At 45.2% G+C, this 12,789-nt stretch overlaps 1 protein-coding gene across 6 annotated transcripts in view; it reads right to left on the minus strand.

The window, feature by feature from the left end:
- Positions 1-12,789, minus strand: part of EML5 (EMAP like 5) — a 183,841-nt gene that overhangs the window by 66,484 nt on the left and 104,568 nt on the right. For all 6 annotated transcript variants that reach the window (XM_040333173.1, XM_040333172.1, XM_040333171.1 and 3 more), the window contains exons 17-24: positions 11,074-11,174; positions 9,933-10,135; positions 9,354-9,465; positions 8,212-8,339; positions 7,789-7,930; positions 5,944-6,096; positions 5,718-5,849; positions 3,235-3,323 (exon numbers count right to left, since the gene is read on the minus strand). In XM_040333173.1, the coding sequence (XP_040189107.1) occupies positions 3,235-3,323; positions 5,718-5,849; positions 5,944-6,096; positions 7,789-7,930; positions 8,212-8,339; positions 9,354-9,465; positions 9,933-10,135; positions 11,074-11,174 (1,060 nt within the window). The remainder of the gene's footprint in view (positions 1-3,234; positions 3,324-5,717; positions 5,850-5,943; positions 6,097-7,788; positions 7,931-8,211; positions 8,340-9,353; positions 9,466-9,932; positions 10,136-11,073; positions 11,175-12,789) is intronic.

A 12,789-nucleotide genomic window follows, 5' to 3' on the forward strand; every position in this document is an offset into this window, starting at 1 on the left:
AGAGCAGGGGTCTCCAAACTTTAATGACGGCAAATTTCCTGTCCTTCAGACTTCAGGGGGGCCAGATTGTTGCCAGCAGGAGTAGAAAATGTCCCGGCAGTAGAGGAGGTAAACAATGATTCAGGCTTGGTGGTCAGTGGGAATAAATATAGGAAGTAGAGCCTGTATTCAGTAGGAGGAGGAATTGTGCCCCATCATTGGAATCAGTGGGATAAAAAATGCCCCATCATTGGTATCAGTAGGAGAAATAGTATCCCTTGTTGGTATCAAAGGGAGAAATAGTATGCCCTTTTTGGGATCAATGGGAGAAATAGTGTCCCCTTGTTGGGATTAGTGGAAAAAAATAGTGTCCCCTTGTTGGGATTAGTGGAAAAACATAGTGTCCCCTTGTTGGGATTAGTGGAGAAAAATAGTGTCCCCTTGTTGGGATTAGTGGAGAAAAATAGTGTCCTTGTTGGGATCAGTGAGAGAAATAGTGTCCCCTTGTTGGGATTAGTGGAGAAAAATAGTGTCCTTGTTGGGATCAGTGAGAGAAATAGTGTCCCCTTGTTGGGATCAGTGGAAAAAATAGTGGCCCCTTGTCGGGATCAGTGGGAGAAATAGTGTCCCCTTGTTGGGATCAGTGGGAGAAATAGTGTCCCCTTGTTGGGATCAGTGGGAGAAATGGTGGCCCCTTGTTGGGATCAGTGGGAGAAATAGTGTCCCCTTGTTGGGATCAGTGGAAAAAATAGTGGCCCCTTGTTGGGATCAGTGGGAGAAATAGTGTCCCCTTGTTGGGATCAGTGGGAGAAATAGTGTCCCCTTGTTGGGATCAGTGGAAAAATAGTGTCCCCTTGTTGGGATCAGTGGGAGAAATGGTGGCCCCTTGTTGGGATCAGTGGGAGAAATGGTGACCCCTTGTTGGGATCAGTAGGAGAAATAGTGGCCCATTGTTGGGATCAGTGGGAGAAATAGTGTCCCCTTGTTGGGATCAGTGGGAGAAATAGTGTCCCCTTGTTGGTATCAGTGAGAGAAATAGTTGCCCCTTGTCGGTGTTGGTGGGAGAAATAGTGTCCCCTTGTTGGGATCAGTGGGAGAAAGAGTGTCCCCTTGTTGGCAACAGTGGGAGAAAAAGTGTCCTCTTGTTGGTATCAGTGGGATAAATAGTGGCCCCTTGTTGGTGTCAGTGGGAGGACTAGTGCTTCAAGTCAGTGGGAGTAATAGCGTCCCAAGGGCCGGATAAAGGGGAGCAAAGGGCCACATCTGGCCCATGAGCCACAGTTTGGAGACCACTGCTTTAGAGAATAATGGGTAAGATTTAATTACTTCTTCATCTGCCCACTGCAAAGCCCTATTCACTTAACAGATACCTGAAAATCCATTCATGGGACCATTTCCTTGCCTCCCCACTATGCAGTCAGATGCCTTCCACATGAGCACTATTACCAGGAGGCCGGCGAAGGGTCTACGCCTTGTGTAAGTTGCCAATCAGTGTTGGGTTTGAACATGCTCAGCAATTTATCGAATGATCCCAGAGAGTGAATATGCTCTGTATATGCTTACTGCCCTCCCTGCTCCATAGAGGACCTGTACTTAGTCTTTAATGGGTAGTCCAGTACAAATGTATAGCTTTGATATAAACAGAGATCACATCAAATGTCTTTAATCCGCTCTTGTGACTCCCCACCTTTGGTCCCTGGAGACCAGGTAAGTGCTTTGTGCCTCTAAAGGAAAGAGGTGGGCAGGGTTGGGGGTTTCTGATTTGATTGCAGTCCCATTGTACTAAGACAGGCAGAATACATTTGTAGATTAAGGAGGAAAAAAAAGTATCATTGAATGGATATCGTTTATTAGTTAATCAAAACTTCTGAAAATGTCAACTATGGGCAGGGATTCCCTCATCGGACTTCTGAACAAGTGTCAGAGCAGAAAAAAACTTTGCACATTCTGATAATCAAATATTAATACTATGAAAACATGTATAGAAAGATCGGAAGGTTGGTCCCCAAGTCAACCCCCCCGAAAAACAAAAGGAGGGCAGGCAAATTGGACTATCGCGGTACATAATAAAGCAAGGTACAAAGGCATATATAAAGGAAAATAACTAAATGTTATTAATAAAAAAAATCAATAAAATACTATAACAGAATACATGATTAAAAACATTGGGCCGGATTCAGATACATCGGCGTATCTGTCCGGCCCGCGTAACGTATGTCCGATACGTTACGCCCCGCTCTAACTTTGGGCGCAAGTTCTTTATTCACATAGAACTTGCGCCCTTAGTTAGAGCGGCGTAGCGTATGTGTTGCAGCGTAAGGCCGCGTAATTCAAATGTGGAAGAGGGGGCGTGTTTTATGTTAATGTGCGTTGACCAGACGTGATTGACGTTTTTTTACGAACGGCGCATGCGCCTTTCGTGTACATATCGCAGTGTGCATTGCTCCAAATGACGTCGCAAGGACGTATTGGTTTCGACGTGAACGGAAATTGCGTCCATCTGTATTCGCGAACGACTTACGCAAACGACGTAAAACTTCAAAACTCGACGCGGGAACGACGGCCATACTTAACATTAGCTACGCCTCATATAGCAGGGGTAACTATACGCCGGAAAAAGCCGAACGCAAACGACGTAAAAAAAAAGCGCCAGGCGGTCGTTCGTTTCTGAATCGGCGTAACTCCTCATTTGCATAATCGTCGCGTAAACAAACGGAAGCGCCACCTAGCGGCCAGCGTCAGATTGCAGCCTAAGATCCGACGGTGTAAGTCACTTACACCTGGCAGATCTTAGGGAGATCTATGCGTAACCTGATTCTATGAATCAGGCGCATAGATACGACGGCCGGACTCAGAGATACGACGGCGTATCAGGAGATACGCCGTCGTATCTTCTTTATGAATCCGGACCATTTAATGGCAGACCACATGGATCACCAGTAGAAGAATCCCCAGGTGGGGGAAGTTTCCCAATGGGACATGGGTCGTGAAGGGCATCTCTACTAGTTTCGCTAATTCTCTGGATGATGGTACGACCAATTCTATTATAAACTATTTATTCATTCCCTAAGAGGCTTCTTTTTCATACTATGAAAACATGGTCACGTGACACCTCTATATGCCAATATTTACTGGATTCATTTATACGTGTCTTATTAAAGATATTTTTCTTTCTTCACAACCCAAAAAAAAAAACATTCATAAAACTGAGAAGACATTTTTTCCATTCCACAAACATAGAAACTTTTTTCCTACCTCGTGGGCTGGAATCATTTGCCTTTTTCCTCGAGGGGCTTCGAAAAATAGCTGTTCCTTGGCCCCGGTGTTCACCTGTATCAGCTTCCCTGAGGACAGAACAGAAAGCACACTGAATGCCAGTTGTAACAAGTTATGGTGACCAGGACTGTCTTAGAGAGGGCACACCTGGGCATTGCCCAGGGGCCCCAGCTGCATGGGGGGCCCCTGCCTGTTCCCCAAAGCAGGATGTAGAGGGGTCAGAGTGCTGGGGGGATATCTGGGGTGTAGAGATGAATAGTGCCCCCAAGGGCTGGATAAAGGCAGGCAAAGGGCTGCATCTGGCCCCCGGGCTGGAGTTTGGAGACCACCGATCTAGATAACTTTTGCTCGGCCTGAACAGTTCGCCCAAAATTAAACACAACTGTACCATCTGTGGCACAATTCTATTATTCACCTAATCCAACTGTATCATCCATATAACTCATCTGTATCATCTACAGTATATAACCCAATTGTACCATCTACGACCCAACACTAGTCTCCATACTGTAAAGTCAACCTGCATCATCAATACAACCCAACTGCATCACCTACATAATCCAACTGTATCCTCTAATTAACTCAACTGTATCATCTGTGACCTTACTCTATCATCTATATAACTCAGCTGTATTATGCATGACCCAACTCTATCATCCATATAATCCAAATCCATCGCTTTAATATGCTCTATCATCTATATAACCCAACTCCAAATCTAATCCCATCAACTATATAATCTAATTATATCTTCTATGTAACCCAAATATGCCATCTATAACTCAGCCCCATCAACTATATAACCCAGCTAATGTAAATGAGGGGTCTCCAAACGTTCTAAACAAAGGGGCAGCTTATTGTCCTTAGGACTTTAAGGGGGCCGGACTGTGGCTCGCGGGAGTGAAAATTTCCTGGCATCAATGGGAGTTAACTACCATATTTGGTATCAGTGAAAGGAATAGTCCTCCATCATTAGTATCAGTGGGGGGAATAGTGCTCCATCATTGGTATCAGTGGGGGGAATAGTGCTCCATCATTGGTATCAGTGGGGGGAATAGTGCTCCATCATTGGTATCAGTGGGGGGAATAGTGCTCCATCATTGGTATCAGTGGGGGGAATAGTGCTCCATCATTGGTATCAGTGGGGGGAATAGTGCTACATCATTGGTATCAGTGGGGGGAATAGTGTCCCATCATTGGTATCAGTGGGGGGAAGAGTGCTCCATCATTGGTATCAGTGGGGGGAATAGTGCTCCATCATTGGTATCAGTGGGGGGAATAGTGCTCCATCATTGGTATCAGTGGGGGGAATAGTGCTCCATCATTGGTATCAGTGGGGGGAATAGTGCTCCATCATTGGTATCAGTGGTGGGAATAGTGCTCCATCATTGGTACCAGTGGAGGCAGTGGTGCCCCATTGCTGCTGTCAGTAGGATAAATGGTGCCTCATTGTTGGCGGCAGGTGGCAGAATAGTGCCTAACATCAGTGGGAGGAAAAGGTACCCCAAGGGCTGGATAAAGGCGAGCGAAGGGCTGCACCTGGCCCCTGGGCTACAGTTTGGAGACCACCGATCTATATCATCCAACTATATTATCGAATAACCCAACTATATAATTTCACCATATAATCTATAACCAAACTATATCATCTACACATCCAAACTATATCACATATACTGTAAAATGCAACAATATAAACTATATACCCGTATATACTCGAGTATAAGCTGACCCAAATATAAGCCGAGGCACCTAATTTTACCACAAAAAAATGGGAAAACGTATTGACTCGAGTATAAGCCTAGAGTGTCCATCTGCATGCCTCACTGTGTCCATCTGCATGCCTCACTGTGCCTTACTTTGCCTCACTGTGTCCATGTGCATCCCTCACTGTGCCCATGCCTCACTGTGCCCATGCCTCACTGTGCCCATGCCTCACTGTGCCCATGCCTAGACTTACGTTTAACATGGTAGTCTATGGAAGGGGTGCATGACTGTGAAAAAAATCAGTGCTCCCGACCGTAGGTCCCCGGACAACAAACTTTGCACACTTGTAGAGGAAGATTGGGGCTACATGTGTACCAAGTTTTGGGTCCAGGGGACGTACGGCTGGCGGGTACCGGGTCCCCAAATTTACCAGAGAAATGACCATTTAACATGGGAGTCTATGGAAGGGGTGCCCAACCTTCAAAAATCGGTGCTCCCCGGCCGTAGGTCCCCCAGACGACAAACCTTGCACACTTGTAGAGGAAGAGTGGGGCTATATGTGTGCCAAGGTTGGGGTCCAGGTGACTTGAGTATAAGCCGAGGGGGGCATTTTCAGCACCAAAAAATTTGCTGAAAAACTTGGCTTATACTCGAGTATATACGGTAACAAATATATCACCTATGAAGCAACTATACATCAAGTAACATCTAATTAGCGTTTTCAGAACTTAACTGCATATAGAGCCATTACTGACCTCGGGTGTCCCAGTCCAGGTGGGTGATGTAGCTTGTGGACCCCTTACACACTCCAATTCGTTTACTGCTCATCACATTGTAAATATCCACAAAGTTGTCATAGGAAGCAACAGCCACGTATTTACCAGAACCTGAAACAGAAAAAAATAAATATTTCCAGCAGGTTCAGATTCAAGATACACCCTGGAAATACCCCAATCTGTGCCCGCCCAACTATCTCCTCACCAGGGGAGAAGCGAATGTCAGAAATCACATCCTTCCTGTGGTGAAAAGACACCAAGTCCTCCAGCGTGTCTGCGTTGACGATTAAAAAACTTCCGTCGTTTAGACCGACAGCTAGAGCTTTTCCATCTGGAGAGAAAGAACAGCACCGACCACCTGGGGGCAGTAGAGAGACACAGACAAGTGACAACACTCGGACACTTGCACAGATGCAATTCTTTGTGTAATTTGGTGGCTTGAAAGTGCTCATTCTACATATGAATTTAAAAGTTCCAACCTGTAAGTCTGTATCACCCCAATATCATGGTTACCTTTGTTTGGACCAGGAGTCTCCAAACTTTCTAAACAAAGGGCCAGTTTACTGTCCCTCAGACTTTAGGGTGATCGAAGTGGCCAGTGGGAGTAGAAAATGTCCCAGTGTCAGCGACAGTAAAAAAAATGAAATAGTGCTTGTAGCCAGTGGAAGGAGGAATAATGCCCCATCATTGGTATTAGTAGTAGAAATAGTGCCCCATCATTGGTATTGGTGGCAGGAATTGTGCCCCATCATTGGTATTGGTGGCAGGAATAGTGCCCCATAAATTGTATTGGTGGCAGGAATAGTATTTCTCCCACTGATACCTATATAATCCTGTAACAGAATGGCCCGTCATACCCAGAGACTTTTGAAGGATGCGGGGTACTCCTGTGCCAGCTTCACCAATGACTCTTGGCTCTAGGGTCATCCTATGTCCAATAGGGGCATAGGATGACTGAGAAATGATATCTCGGATTACATGAGATGGGAAAGTAATGATAATTCATGTATTGCAGGATATTTTGAAATATTACAGGTGGTTAATTCTGACCCCAACAGGTCAATAGGAGAGTGACTCATTCATGTGGGGACACATACTGTTGAGGTGTTAATCGAGTCTGGCTCCTAAGATATTTCATTGTGTGAAAGTCTATTGATGATAGATGTGTTGGGGGTTGGCAGTCTGAAGGGTCAGATGGCTGACTTTTCAGCTGTAGTGGATTAGCATGTCAATTACGTCTACAAAGGAATGAGTATTGTGTATCAGGTGAGAATAGCTTATCGCGGAGTCAGAACATCTGGGTAAATGACTAGTAATTAATTAATGTAGATTATCTGAATGTCATTATCTAAAGGAATGTGTATTGAGCACCCATTGTGTCATGTTGTGGGTGGAGTTGAGTCATTGTCCATATTTGGTTGCTAACTGTATAAGAAAAGCTGAGTTTACCATTAAAGGATTCATTCCTTTGGACCCAGAGAACAGAGCTTGTGTCTCGTTATTCTGGGGAATTCTTATGGATCGTGTCTGCTGGATTGTGGAGTGTCGATAAGCTGTCGTGGGTTGGTGGAATGGAATATCGTAAACGGTGTTAACCCCTGATCGTTACAACTCCCATACTACATTCTACAATAGAATCCTTTATTCCTGGCACCAGGAGAGGAAAATTAATGTATTCGATACCATTTTCAGTTTTCCTGACACCAACATGGCAGCATAGTACCACATGTATGCTGCAATTGATTGGCACCAGAAAAAATCTAATTATGGTAAGTATTTGATACAATTATGCATTTTTCTTGTTTCAACTCAACAAGCTTTATTATTCATATAACAAAATCAGGTCTCAGACTGTACCGCCCCCCCCCCCCCCCCCCCCATGCTTGTTTCTCCCTATCTGGGGCTTTGACCTAGAGCTAGAGGAGCCAGTATGGGTGCATTTGTATTAGTGGATGGTTATGGGAAACAAAAAACCTCCGGTGTGACGATGCCCCGCCCCCCAGGAACATAACCAGCATCCACCTTGAGTGATACAATCTTTGGAACTTGCCTTTCTTCAGTTTGCGCACAGCGAGCATGCAATGGCTGGGGGAGAGGTCCCAGATGCGGAGGGTCCTGTCATCGCTCACAGTGGCACAGATGGGTAAATGCGGGTGGGTGGCCAAACCCCAAACTTCTCCCTCCATATGTCCCTGGGGGAGAACAAGTTGGCATTAGCTGGGATTCTAGAGGACTAGACGCAGTGTTTCCCAACTCCAGTCCTCAAGGCACACCAACAGGTCATGTTTTCAGGATTTCCTTCAGATGAAACGGCTGTGGTAATTACTAAGGCAGTGAAACTGATCAATTCACCTGTGCAAAATAATGGAAAGCCTGAAAACACGACCTGTTGGTGTGCCTTGAGGACTGGAGTTGGGAAACACTGGACTAGAGCATGCCAAGGCCAGGCTGCATTGGGTTGAGCTACACTCACCTGGACCAGGAGGGTGACTGGTCCACTCTTATCCACCTCCAGGATCTCTCCATTTTTTGTTCCCACCAGGATATGGCCGTGTCCCAGAGATATGGCACGGATAGAAGGGTTGTCTTCTAATAGGAGCCCTGAAATAGAAGTGGATATACAGTATACTGGAAGTTAAAGGACAGCATTTCTCTAATGGAAATATATAAAGCCACAAATACCATTTTTTTAAATACGTCAGTTAGGCCCCTTTCACATGGGGCAGATCAGTAATGATCCGCCCCGTGAACCTCCGCTTGCTCAGCGGGGATCGCTCCGTTGATCCCCGCTGAGCCAGCGGATGACAGAGCGGTCCCCGAACACTGGACGCCTGCAAAAAAGTCCCGGACCTTTTTTTCAGGCGGCTTTCGGCGTTCGGCTAGGAGATGGGAAGCATCTCCATAAAGGGGGTCAATCTGGGGCACATCTAGGCGGACAATACCGGCGTTTTGTCGCCGCAAATCGCGGTACAAAACGCCGCTATTTGTACTGCGATTTGCGGCGACAAAACGCCGCAAATTTGTCTGCCTAGGTGTGAATGGAGCTTTAAGCTTAACTGCTTCAGCCCCGGACCATTTTGTAGCTAAATGACTGGGCCCCTTTTTGCGATTCGGCACTGCGTCGCTTTAACTGACAATTGCGCGGTCGTGCGACATGGCTCCCAAACAAAATTCACGTCCTTTTTTTCCCACAAATAGAGCTTTCTTTTGGTGGTATTTGATCACCTGTGTGGTTTTTATTTTTTGCGCTATAAGCAAAAAAAGAGCGACAATTTTGAAAAAAAAATCAATATTTTTTACTTTCTATAATAAGTATCCCAATTTTGTTTAAAAAAAAAAAAAAAAAATCGCAATAAGTTATAGCGCCTACAAAATATGGGACAGAATTATTTTTTTTTTATTATTTTTTTTTTACTAGTAATGGTGGCGATCTGCGATTTTAATTGGGACTGCGACATTATGGCGGACACGTCGGACACTTTTGACACATTTTTGGCACCATTCACATTTATACAGTGATCAGTGATATGCCGTCAGGAAGTGGTTAAAAGTCAGCAGTGTTTGTTTTTTTTAAGCCGGACCTCCACTTTAACAGAGCACCAGACAGCAGCTCACCTTTAGAACCTGGAGCCAACGCGGCTCTCTTGATTGCGTAGGTTTTGAGGCATCGCTCAAAGGAGTCATCCCACAAGGCGACCACGCCGTCCTTCCCTCCGGTCACAAAACCCTGACAGAGGAAAACGCAAGATGTCAGTGCGCTCACCTTCCTCATAGAAACACAAAGATACAAAACCGTTTCCAGGAAATTCTCCTTTAATATTGGGGCAATGGTGGAAATCTTTGTACCTCCCTACAGCATACGTCAGAGCTATATAAATGAATAATAATAATAAGAATGTAAGCTCCTCTGGTGCAGAGACTGATGGGACTGGCTCAGTGTTCTCTGTACAGCGCTGCTGTATATGTCAGAGCTATATAAATGTATTATAATAATAATAATAATAGTGTGTGACGGTGGTAGTGACATTAGAGTGTAAGCTCCTCTGGTGCAGAGACTGATATAAACGGCTCAGGGTTCTCTGTACAGCATGATGGAATATGTCAGAGCTGAATATACAGCGAGAATCCAAACATCCATGTTCATATAAAACATAGAAGTGTAAGATGATATAGAACCTTGGCGTGTTCCCTCACCTTATCCAGGGCGTGCATGCTGAACACGGGACCATCGTGAGCCTTTATCGTCTTCATGAGGAAGAGATCCCTCCATATACACACATCTCCAGTGCACGTCCCCGAAAAGGACATCTCCTCCGTCCAGCCGTACACCGCACACATCATGGTGTCAATCTTTGTGCCGCTTCCGATACAAGCTTTGCGTCCTATCAGCCCCCCGCCTGCAATATAAAAAAGATCTTTTGTTCTTATAGACAATCTCACAGCAACATCATTTTTTTTTCTATTATCTTTATTAAAAAAACATATATTTTTTTTTTTACAATTATTTGACCAACATATAACCAACAAATGTAAAAAAAAAAAAAAACATACAATACAGTCACACATTAAAATAAAAAAAAATAAAAGAGAAGAAGAAGAAGAAGAAGAAGAAAAAAAAAAAAAAAAAAGTTAGATTTTTTTTTTTTAGTACTGCATCATAATAAGATTCCTGAATTCCCAATAGGAAGAGTTCCCCCTCTGCGATAAAAAAAAAGAAAAGGGGAGTGTCACAGCAACATCATTATTTTTTCCATGATCTTTGTTAAAAAAAAAATTTTTTTTTTTTTTTTACAATTATTTGACCAACATATAACCAACAAATGTAAAAAAAAAAAAACATACAATAAGTCACACATTAAAATAAAAAAATAAAAGAGAATAAGGCTCCATTCACATCTATGCGACAAAACGCCCGACGCCGGACGCTTCTGCCACTAGAGGGGAGAATTCCCATTGCTGTCTATGGAGATGGTTCACATCTCATAGACGCCGAACGCCTGTCGCCTGAAAAAAAGTCCCGGACCCTTTTTTTCAGGCGACATTGGCGTTCGCCCATTGACAGCAATGGGAAGAATCTGAAAAAAAAAAAGAAGATACACACTCGCGGCAAAATACGCCGCTGTCGCATAGATGTGAATGCAGCCTTAGAGAAGAGAAAAAAAAAGAAAAGTTTGATTTCTTTTTTTAGTACTGCATCATAATAAGATTCCTGAATTCCCAATAGGAAGAGTTCCCACCTGATTGGCTCCGATTGGAGTTGTATACCCAAAACTCCACATGGTCACGCTATGTAGCTACCTCTGAAATGCAATTCTGCGTCCTCTCAGCTGCTCACCTGCACGCCGCCAGAACTTCATGTGCTTCACGCCAGCGGTGATCAGCTTGTCGGGCATATAGGGGTTAATCTTCACCACGAATATCTTGTCTTTACTTCCTCTGAAAGTATAGAAAAAGTGAATGATGTTTCTCGAGTTACATGAATGGCGTCTCTACAAACCGGCATGTAATTTCATGTCAATAAATATGAATTTCATTTACAGCGCAGGGTTGCTGTTAGAAATCATGGGGCCTCGTACAGCCTACCTGACAGGGGCCCCCAAAAATATATCAAAACAATATTTTCACAAACAAAATACACTAAAATCATTATCAGCGGACAGAAACATAACAGAGGACCTGTGCGAATTGGCCCTTTTTAAAGTACCGCATATACTCGAGTATAAGCCGAGTTTTTCAGCAAATTTTTTTTGTGCTGAAAATGCCCCCCCTCGGCTTATACTCGAGTCACCTTTTTGCGCCTGATCTTTCGGAATTTGGGGACCCGGTACCGTCCGGCCCAGTGACAGGGGGCACAGAGGGGGATCAGAAGAAGGCAGAACATGGAGGTGGATCAGTGCAGGGGAAGTAATTCTGTAATTGCCCCTCCATCCGACGACAATGATTCCCTCTGCTGTCCGGGCCCCCCTGTTTGCCTGGGCCCCCTACAGGAGGGCTGGTGCCCCCCCCCCCCCCTATCAGTGGCCCTGTTTACAGGTGTCCTCCTCTGCATCAGTCCAGGTAAATCTTTCTTCTCTTTTATGTATTCTTTATTGGCTAACTTAAGTTATTAATGATGCAAGCTTAGATCCCCCATATCACTGGTCTACAAGGAGAAAGCCATGGAAATGAAAGTAGCCAAAGTGTCTCAGAATTGGACAGCTTGCAAATTGCAAAGCTGCGGGGGCCCCCCAAAATTACTAGAGGCCCCACCTGGTGAGAAGTAATTTTCGGCCCCTCACCCCGCTTCTCAACCCACTGGCTGCATTGGAGAAGGGGTAAGAAGTCAGCACCCCCAGCTAATAAAAGATGTCATCTCCGACTGCGGAAAACACCCCCCCCTTCTCAAGTTTAATCTCTAATGTGACATGTCGCTGTCAGCAGGGCCCCCCCCCCCCCCCCGCTTCTCAACCTTAATGTGACATGTCGTTTTGCTTAGGGTCCCAGGGAGGTCAGGATTGGCACTGATTGGGGGTCACTAATAAAGGAAAATTCCCGTATTTATCGGCGTATAACGCTCACCCCAATTTTAGGAGGGAAGTTTAAGGAAAAAAACATTTTAAATAAAGAACTTTGAAACCCCCATCATTGCAGCCTCGCCAGTGTCAGATCCCTGCTGTCTCCCAGGGAAGAGGAGGAACGAGTGCCGCTGAATTACAGAGCCGCGATCTTCTGTGTACCGGGCGCTCCGTGCCGCTGAATTACAGAGCCGCGATCTTCTGTGTACCAGTCGCTCCGTGTCGCTGAATTACAGAGCCGCGATCTTCTGTGTACCAGGCGCTCCGTGCCGCTGAATTACAGAGCCGCGATCTTCTGTGTACCAGGCGCTCCGTGCCGCTGAATTACAGAGCCGCGATCCTCTGTGTACCAGACGCTCCGTGCCGCTGAATTACAGAGCCGCGATCCTCTGTGTACCAGACGCTCCGTGCCGCTGAATTACAGAGCCACGATCTTCTGTGTACCAGGCGCTTCGTGCCGCTGAATTACAGAGCCGCGATCCTCTGTGTACCGGGCG

The sequence above is a fragment of the Rana temporaria genome, chromosome 13 (assembly GCF_905171775.1).
Source record: "Rana temporaria chromosome 13, aRanTem1.1, whole genome shotgun sequence".
NCBI classification, from domain to species: Eukaryota; Metazoa; Chordata; class Amphibia; order Anura; family Ranidae; genus Rana; species Rana temporaria.